The sequence below is a fragment of the Panicum virgatum genome, chromosome 2N (assembly GCF_016808335.1).
Source record: "Panicum virgatum strain AP13 chromosome 2N, P.virgatum_v5, whole genome shotgun sequence".
Classification (NCBI taxonomy): Eukaryota; Viridiplantae; Streptophyta; class Magnoliopsida; order Poales; family Poaceae; genus Panicum; species Panicum virgatum.
The window spans coordinates 39,297,025-39,306,871 of NC_053146.1; the positions used below are offsets into that span (position 1 = coordinate 39,297,025).

Consider the following 9,847-nt stretch of genomic DNA (forward strand, 5'->3'; position numbering starts at 1 on the left):
CGTTGGACAGCTCTCGCGCATTTCGTCGAACAACTCGTCGGTGAGGCTCCATGGCGTAGATCGCCCCCGGACGGATCATCGCCCCCCCCCCCCCCCCCAAAGCTCCCGGTGTGCTGAGGTCAGTTTTTGCGCTCTCCTCTTGCATTGCATCTTGCTTCCCCTGGGCGCGTTAGTAAGGGCTGTGTCTCCTTTCTTGTCTACCTTGCTAGTCCTCGATTGTAACGACGGAGAAATGGTGGGCGCAGCAGTATGTATGTTGCCGGGTGCTGCATCGATTATCTCGGACTAGGGGCGTCAGGATATCTACAGCCGAGATATCGTTTTCTTTTTTTCCTCAAAAGGGGTGAGGAAACGTATAGTTCATATTGTAGTACTCCACTATTTTATTTCTAGAGCATCTTTGGAGTGTCTGGAACGACCACAGCCCGAGCCGGCAAACTCAATGGGTACAAAATTTGCAAAACCTGAACTTTGAATAACATCGTAAGGTGTGAGGCATTGTCGGTTAATTTTACACCAACAGGCAAAATACCCTCTTATCTGCTGTAGGGCTGTACAATGATTCTCGATTTCAATAGTTCTGATTAATACCTATTCTATTTACACACTAACAATTACAGAACCCTTCTTCTGCAATGTCTGCACTATTCGGGCCACGGGATAAATCAAGTTGTCTTCACCGGTTATCTCTTCTGGAAGTTGAAGATCTTGAGCGAGAGCCCAAAAAGCAATGCAAAGAGCACAGGAAACGCAACCACCACTACGGCGACTGCCCACAGGAAGTCGTGATGGTACCCGAAGTAGTCTTCGACAAAGTCAGATACACGCACCCCATTAGCAAACTTCTCGGTTACATCTCCAAACTGTGAAGTGACCAGACCGTTGAGTGTCCATGCGATGGGGCAAATCCAGTAGAACCACCTCCACCATACTGGAATTCTCTGTAGCGGGAAGTTGCCATGTAGCACAGGTGGGTTAGTACATAACAAAAAGTAAGGAAAACTGCTAGACCTCTGAAAGAGTTGCTAGTGTACTTACAGTTCTTGGTATTAAAAATCCTGAGAAAAGGTTCCAAATGGCATAAAACGCCGTGGAAGCAACCGAGGACACGTTGTAGTTTGGAGTCAGGCCCACCATCATCATCCCGTAAAATGTGTAGTACGCTAAGGTGAAGTACATGAAGAACAGGTACCAAAAGAACTTGGCAGCTGTCCATTCGAACCCAATCATAGCATACACTAGCACACCATATATTAACGACTGAACAAAGATGTATGGAAGTTCAATTGCAACCTGCAAAGGGGAGTACAAGTTAGAAGGATTGTTTTTTTTTCTCGAACACGCAGGAGAGCTGCGTATCATTGTATCAATAGAAGAAGAGAGTCATACATAGACCCGAACACATTCTATCCCTGCAAGAACTTAATCACCTATGCTTTTCCTGAAAGATCTGACCACACCACCCACTAGAAGGATTGGTTGTTCCTTTTATTTCTACCTCTCAATTTGTAGTTTGAAGGAACATTACTGTCCGTACGATCTTTTAATGGAAGAAATATAGTCTTGAATGTATACATTATTGCATCTACTTGTTACTTCTTACAACCAAATTTAATGTGCTATCTCTGTTTGACTCATTATTTTTTTTCACTTTGATTTTGAAATGATTGTTGGATGTAGTGAATTGCAATGAACTTTACCTGTCCCAATGCATATGGCAAAGGTGAGTACATGTGAGCTGCCCTTTCCCTGTAAAAGACTGTCCGCTCAACTGATACAACTGGCTGAACTGAACCAGAATTCTGTACTCCCATGAAAATAACCGAGGCATACATAGAGCCCATGGCATTGAACAAGTCCTGTTGATTATCCCTGCAAGAGTATAATATCTTCAGTGTACTGCATGCAAGTTTGTGACAAATGGGGACTAGAGGTAGCCTCTATAAAACTGTAGGAAATTCGACATTCACAATTCTCCACTTCCTTTTTTTTGTTTATTATCATTACCTTTTTCTGCCTACACCCCAGAACATTGTTCCAAACAACAGGGCAATCACTGTTGTATAGAAGTATTTGACAGCAGTATATGGAGGATTTCTCCAATATGACATACTTTGCTTCCACAGGCAAGCAAAACACTGTGTCAGGAAGGTCTGCGAGTATTCTGTTGGAAAGGATAGGTCTGTTGAACCTTCAGGAGGTGTGCTTAACTCCTTTATTAAAGTTCTGTTCCTCCTGAAAATACAAGAACATGACAATATTAATAATGGACCAAGACATTATTTGAAAACATACTATCTTTTTGTGGAAATGAAATATCAGTTAAAAATAGAAAATAGTGCTACAGTACTCTGAAACTTCTGAAAGGGGATGTCTATGGTTTCAGAATTATTTATGCACATATTATTTGAAACTAGGGAAAACACAAATATTCAGCTACGAATGTGGACCCGGTACCCTAACTCTTGGTGGTATCAAAATGGGTGCATATGGCTCTACGAAGTAAAATCCAAACTCTTAAAAAAGGCCTTGTACTTTGAATTTTAATGATCTGCAGCCTTAAAATACTGTTTGAAAATAATAAATAAGCCATTTTTAGCCTCTTCACTATTTTCAAATTTGAGAATTCAGAACCTTAATCAATGTTAGATAGGTCTGTACTTCTTCAGTCCTCAATTAGATAATTAAACTATGGACCATAACACATATGCGCATACCTATATAATTCTGAACTCTTGTATACTTCACTAAAGTTAACACCAGTTATTTGTTCTTGCATTGTACTAGTCACTTCTAGCATCCATGTTGAAGGGTTGTAGCCGTCTTTTATGCTGCTGACACCTTCAATAGCCTTGGTAGAATCAACGCAAACCAGTTAGATAACATGTTGCTTCAGTGCAAAACCATAAATTGGTGGAAAAATAAAATAGTTAATTTGCTCTTGTTCACCTCAAAATATTTAATGAGTTCACATGAATGGCGGCCTAATGGACCTACATAAATCTCTTCACCTCCACGTTTCATTAGGAAGAGCTGCAAGGGTGCACAGAGCCATTGCCCATTAGATGTTAAAAGGTATAGAAACAATGCAAATGGCCAATGTGTTGTTTTACTCTTCTGCATTCTGGAAAAAGAATGTTTCGTATAGTATTCTTCACCTCATCAAAAGATTCAAAGATATCGATGCTTGGTTGGTGAATGGTACAAACAACTGTTCTTCCTGTGTCCACAGTATTCCGGATTGCCCTCATGACAATGGCTGCTGCTCGTGCATCAAGTCCAGATGTCGGTTCATCCATGAAAATGATAGAAGGGTTAGCAACCAGCTCAACTGCTATTGTTAGCCTCTTCCTTTGCTCTGTTGATAATCCACTCACACCAGGCAATCCCACCAATGCATCTTTTAAGGGTAAAAGTTCCACAAGCTCCATAACCTCATCAATAAACATCTGCCATAGCAAACCAGGTTTCATGAATCAGTACATAGTGGGACGCTGACTAAAGAAATTATTACCTGAGATAAACTGTAAATATGACTGGCATGTCATGTCATATATCTATATCTATCTCAAATTTTTCTATGAACTGTATTGTCAAGATCTCCATTTATATCACGGTATAACATTTTAGATCAACCGGAAAATTTAACCTTCTCATTCTAATCGTGTTTCACGTAATTTTAAAGTATATGCACTTATATTATATTTTGTTGAAAAGAGGTGATGTCTTGAATCTTTAGCAAACCTTTCTTGTTGAGGAATCAACATCAGCAGGTAATCTGAGCCATGCAGAGAATGCAAGAGACTCGTAGACGGTAACATTTGGTGAATGGATGTCATTCTGCTCACAATATCCTGATACACGAGCAAAAGTTTCTTGCTTCTTTGGGTAACCTGATATGGTAATGTTGCCCTCAATGTATCCGCTGGTCTTCCTCCCAGCCAACACATCCATCAGCGTTGTCTTGCCAGCACCACTGACACCCATTAGAGCAGTAAGTACTCCTGGCCTAAATGAACCACTTATACCCTTCAATAGTTGCAACCGGGTCTCTTTGACACCTTGTGCTCTGATTTCCTACATGTTTTATTGGATAAATAAATTATTGCAAATGAAGGTTTTGCTCTTAGATAGTATGAGAATATAAGGAATTCTGTAAGAATATTTGTATTTCTAATAATTTCCTTAAAAATTAAATACCTCTGGCATGTCGACACTGTATCTTATATCTTCAAAAGTGATGGAGAGAGGTACAAAAGGGAGGACCATTCCTTTGTTGACGGGACTAGAATTTACTGTTGCATGGTTGGAATCTGCTTCATCATTGCTCCCATCCACAGTACCTGATAGACATCACATACGCATGATCATCATAAAATTGCACATAAATATATTCTTTTGTCATGTTGATTGGTGAAGATGAAACTATAATTACTTCTAGTTGTTACTGTATTGCTGGCAACCCTTCCTCTTGACGATGCTTCTAAAACTTCACCAGTTAGATTTGCTTGTTTTATCTTCAATGTCTCCTCAGAAATTGTCGGCTGATTGCTATCAAATGCTGCAGATAGCATAATTTGTAAGATTTAGTTTGATCTTTGTCTGTGCCATATTTATTTTAAATCCTTTTAAATATAATTTTTTACTCACGCTTGAGGAATGTGAGGCAGACAGTGTATAGGATATTGAATAGCAGCACATATCCAATCAAGGCACCCACACCAATCCAGTACCATTTTGCCTCAGGAAAAAGACCACGAGATTCCAGAACAAGCTTTCCAAGTGGTTCTGTGGAACCGGGGAGTATCTGTTACATAGAAGCATCTGTAAGCTTTATCGATTGGCCAGACTTGTGAAAGTTATACTTTTCTGAAAATAGCTTTTACCTTATTCCAGCTGTCACCCAGGAATTCATTCACTGATATGGCATTCTGTGCATACATCAGGGGTGATATCCAGTACCCCCAGATCCACCATTTCTTCACATTCTCTGTTAAATCAAAGGAGTAGTTTAATTCGTGATTTCTATATAAGTACCACAACCACATCAGATGCGCAGCTAACAACTGAAATTAGGCAACTCAAACCAATTCTTTGTATATGGAAACACTATATTTTGAGTTAGATATTTTTGCATACCTCTTGCCAGGAGGAATCCACCCAAAAGCATAAAAATTAGAATGCCGAATGAACCAAGGGTGCTTGCAACAACCTGATGCCTTGCAAGCCCAGCAATGAAACGGAACAATCCAGATGATGCCTCATTCATTAGTAAGAGGAGCAGGAACTGTCTAAAAAGTCTGCAACATTGTGTTTTTTAAAATTTGGTTAGCCTCTGTAATACACTCATAACTTGCTTATCTAGTATAGAAATATTGGTTTAATTACCTTTCTACATTGGGATCAAATCCAATGACATAGTATGTTATGAAGACCCAAATTGTTACATTAAGGAAGGAGAGGGGGATCTTAATGATCCATGATGGCAAGGAGTATGTCCAAGCAGGATAGAAGAGAAGATCCCTTTGCTTGAAAAAAACTGGGAGCTTTGCAATAGTCAGGCCAATTTCTGCCAATCCATTGAACATGATCATCAGGATCCCAAAGAACAGAGCACCCATGTATATCCTTCCATTTGTTAGTGAGTCATGATGCATATTGGTTCGGAGGAAAACCGTCATTGCAATGATTGCCATGAGTGTTAACTGAACAATGGATAAAGTAACAAAAGAGACGTTATTTAGTTTATGCTTTACTGAGTAAAAAAACAAGGTTATTATTCAACTTGTTTTGAAGATTATTGAAGGTGAAGCTGATATAATTCAAATTTGAAAAGCTTCAGTTTTTGAGAATCACCTGAACTGCCTTGAATATGTACACAAATGAGTTTCTTTTCATTAACAATATCTCTCTGTTGATATTTGCTTTAAGTAGTTCTTTCATGCTGGCACCATATTTTGATGTTTTAAGTGCAGCAGGATGGCTTGTGCTCTTGTCAAAGGGGACTGCCAACTCATTTCGTATAGCCTCACCAATGTGGAAAGATTGAAATGCTTCTGCAAACTCCTTCACAGGAACATATCGGTAGGTCTCATCACCATGTTTCCAGTATTGTCTCTGATCTTTCCTTGATGTAACCTGCCACATTTCAATTGTTGCTCATCAAAGTTGCATTATAGCCCCCAGAACAGTTCAATATTACAGAAAATATGATCCTAGCATTACAGTGTGCTGAAATATTACTTGAGGTGTTTAGAGATCTTTATATTTTATAAAATTCCCTGGTAGGAAAAGATAGATGCAGAACTGTAATGAAAGTATAGAACTCACTTCTTGCAAGAAGTCGGCTACACCTTTCCGCTGCGGGCATTTGAAGCCAACCGATTCAAAGAACTGGAGCACATGTTCACGAGGGCCACTGTAGACAACCTGACCGTCTGAGAGGAGAATTATATCATCGAACAGTTCATATGTCTCCGGTGCAGGTTGTAGCAAAGCAATGACTGCTGTTCCGCCAACAATGTGAATGGTTTGCCGGATAGAGTTCACAATCTGAAAGGTCGTTGAGCTGTCAAGTCCTGTTGATATCTCATCCATGAAAAGGGCTCGTCCTGGGGTGACAAGCATTTCAGCTGCACGACCAATTTCAGGTGTAGATGAGTTAGATCATAGAGGATTAATATGTAAGCATCTGATACTTAATTCCCAAGGTTACATTACCTGTAGTTACTCGCTTCTTTTGGCCTCCGGATATGCCTCTCAGCATATTGTTTCCAACGATTGTGTCAGCACAGATATCCAGCCCCAAGACCTATAAATTGTTGGAATATACAATAAATATTAGTAATGTAATACTTTTTAGTCTTCTGAAATCTTTGAGAACTTGGGAGGTAAATTTGTTGGCACTCTAGTTGGCTGCACCTTTAGTATGTGATTTGTGACCACGTCAGCCTTTTGCTCTCCTGTGGCAGCAGCCTACATAATTAAAATGATGATGCCACAAACTTGTAACTTTAATTTCTCTAGGTGATAAAAAAACAGTTTGTGCCAGCTTAAAGCTGATGCGATTTGCATCAAACCTTCATGTAGATGTCTGTTTCTGGATCCGGTACGATACTTGCTTCCTTTTCTCTCCTTGACAATTCCACTAGCAAGTCTGAACATTTTTTTTATCGAATGTTAGTAACTCAATCTGATATGCTGCTGAGAGGAGTTTTGTATATGTTTTCACAGTCTTACCATAACGGTGACCAATTCCTTGGCATTTTGCAGAGAAATTGACGGTCTCACGAACCGTCAATTCCCCCATGTGCAGATCATGTTGGCTGACATATGCAGCTGATCTCCGGGCCTCAAACTCGTCCATTGTGTGCCCATTGTAAGTAATATTCCCTGTTACCTTTTGTAGTTGCAGTATATCATCATATTAGTAGTACTCTCAAGGTATATTCATGACAGAGAGAGTGCCATGAAACGCAAAGCAAGTACCTTGAGACTTGACGGGAGTGTTCCAGCCAAGGCTAGAAGCAGCGATGTTTTGCCAGCACCAGGAGGACCCAATAGCAAGGTCATTCTGAAAATACCAGGGATAAGACGAAATACTCCATGGAGATGATTCGGTGATCGATAACATGACTTTGACGAAAGTTACCTGTGCGGCTTGATGATGCCACTGACATTGTGAAGAATCGATATTTTCTGCTTCCTACTTGGTGTTAAGTGCAGAAAATTTGCGATGCCCTGTTTGGTGATGGTTACCAACATGTCAGGCCACGGAAAAGAGGATACCACAACACAAGGGCATATCATGTCATCAAAAAGGGCATAAATAGGGGTGCAAATGGGTGACCCTTAGGTGTACCTCCAACCATCTTTAGTTCAAAATTTTGTACTAGTTTTCTAAATTGAGATATGATTTTGGAGAATTAGTACAAAATTTTGAACTAGAGGGTTGGAAGGGCACCTAATGGTTAACCATTGGCACCCCTAGGCGTAAATGAGATGTGACGGAACTCAGTGCAGGTCAAATTTGGTTACGTTAAATCCGTGTTGTCTAAACAGGACATTCCAAGTTTGAAACTACATGCTGTGATTTGGGCACAATGTTTTGTTTTGTTCACATGTACCGTGAGTGAAGAAAGGGAAGAAAATTGTCAAATTGGTACGTTGACCTGAAACCCATCAGCGTCCATTCAGTTTCTTTGTTGCGTAGCCAAATTGTTCAGTATTGTATTTACAATTTACTCGCGAGACTGCTGCCACTGACTGGATAGCGTGTGCAATTGGACAGCATGTGGTGGACAGTGGGCATCAGCAGAATCCATTCTTTAACGGTATTCAGGTTCAGACTCTGCTCCAATGAGCTTCCTCTGTTTGATGTGACATGCCTCCTAACACTATCTTCTAAGCGTGTCAATTCCCCCAACCATGGTGAATTATAAATGTTGCTTGCCTGCTGACAACAAAGAGTTTTCTGAATTACGCTGCTTCCTAATCTGAACCGATTTGCCAAAATTTGACTGGTTTTTGGTGTAGATCTTCTTCTTTTTAAAAAAAAGAAAAGAAAAGGAAAAAAGTACTCGAGTCCAAGTCCTTGTGGAACATACCTCAAGCACATTGGCATAGGTGTTGAAGATGGTTGGCAGGCCCCTGCTGCCAACATACGCCTCTGCCTCGACGTTCAGGTTGTCGTACCGCACTTCGATCTTCGGCAGCTCAATCCCTACTCTGAACCACAAAAAGGAACACAGATGAAATCATCGCATCTCAACTATAATCCTGGTTTAAAGATTCGAAGAAGGAAAAAAAATTTATCTAGAACATTTGGCCCTATTATATTTTAACTAATCGACGATGAGATTCCACGGCGGCGCACGGTGGTGGACACTGTGGGATATGATCATGGCGGCAGCGCGATTGGGCATCTCACCGGTCGACGCGGTCCTTGAACTTGGAGAGGAAGCGCTGGTGGTCGTCGCCGACCCAGGCGAGCCGCTGCAGCAGCGCGTGGCGCTCCTGGGGCCCGAGCTTCTGCACGTTCACCTCCCGGAGCTCGCCCTCGGGCATGGCCAGCACGGCCGTCCGCGCGCGGTCGTAGGTGGGCAGCTTCTCCAGCGCCGCCCACCGGAGCGCCTCCTCGTCGTCCTCCGCGCCGCTGCCGTCCCCGCGCGAAGACAGCGAGAACACGTTGTCGCCCGCCGCCGACCACACCGAGCCCTCCCGCCGCAGGCTCCCCAGCGCGTGTATCTCCCCGGCGTCGTCCATGCCGCCGGCGGCAAGAAGAACAGGTTAGTTAGTCTCACTCGGTTTCCTCTCGCCTCCCCCCTACACAACAACGAATAAAGCCGGCGGGCAGAAGGATGATCGATCAGTGGCAGGTCGTTGCGCCTCCTCGTCGGCTCGTGCGCTCGTGTCGCGTCGGATTGGGGGGAGGAAGAAAGAGACGGCCACGTTATATAGAGGTGAGGGATCAGAGGAAGGAGACGATGACGTAGACGCTGACGACGGCAGAAGCTGGATGTGCGGGATATATAGAAACTCGTTGACAAGTTTTGCATGGTTTGGGGTTTGTAATTGATTGTATTCCGGAGATAAAGCTCGTGCTGGTATAAACAGCTAGCACTGCAACAGCGCACACACCTGCATGCACGAGGCCTTCTAGAAGCACAAAGTCAAATTCTTTTTTAGAAAAAAAAGTAGGACCATGTACGAGCTATTTAAGGTACAGCTTAGAAAAGAGGATTCCGGTATGGAATTCGGCGGAGCTTAATGTGCAGGCGAGGTACAATATATGATATATCCTAAGTTAATTTGTCAAATACTCTTATTACTATCCGCCGTGAAGAGA

At 41.9% G+C, this 9,847-nt stretch overlaps 1 protein-coding gene across 1 annotated transcript; it reads right to left on the minus strand.

Annotated features, from left to right (window-relative positions):
* Positions 1 to 447: 447 nt before the first annotated feature.
* Positions 448 to 9,426, minus strand: LOC120660406 (ABC transporter G family member 53). The gene is made up of 24 exons (XM_039938930.1): positions 8,930 to 9,426; positions 8,607 to 8,727; positions 7,652 to 7,740; positions 7,489 to 7,573; positions 7,240 to 7,399; positions 7,080 to 7,156; positions 6,922 to 6,975; positions 6,721 to 6,811; positions 6,331 to 6,632; positions 5,857 to 6,138; positions 5,389 to 5,705; positions 5,140 to 5,300; positions 4,887 to 4,990; positions 4,651 to 4,807; positions 4,436 to 4,561; positions 4,201 to 4,343; positions 3,745 to 4,077; positions 3,159 to 3,449; positions 2,950 to 3,033; positions 2,718 to 2,851; positions 2,008 to 2,235; positions 1,701 to 1,872; positions 1,039 to 1,293; positions 448 to 941 (listed from the first exon to the last, which is right to left on the minus strand). The coding sequence occupies exons 1-24, from the start codon at positions 9,262 to 9,264 to the stop codon at positions 684 to 686; spliced, it is 4,359 nt and encodes a 1,452-aa protein (XP_039794864.1). The 5' UTR covers positions 9,265 to 9,426; the 3' UTR covers positions 448 to 683.
* Between the last annotated feature and the right edge of the window lie 421 nt (positions 9,427 to 9,847).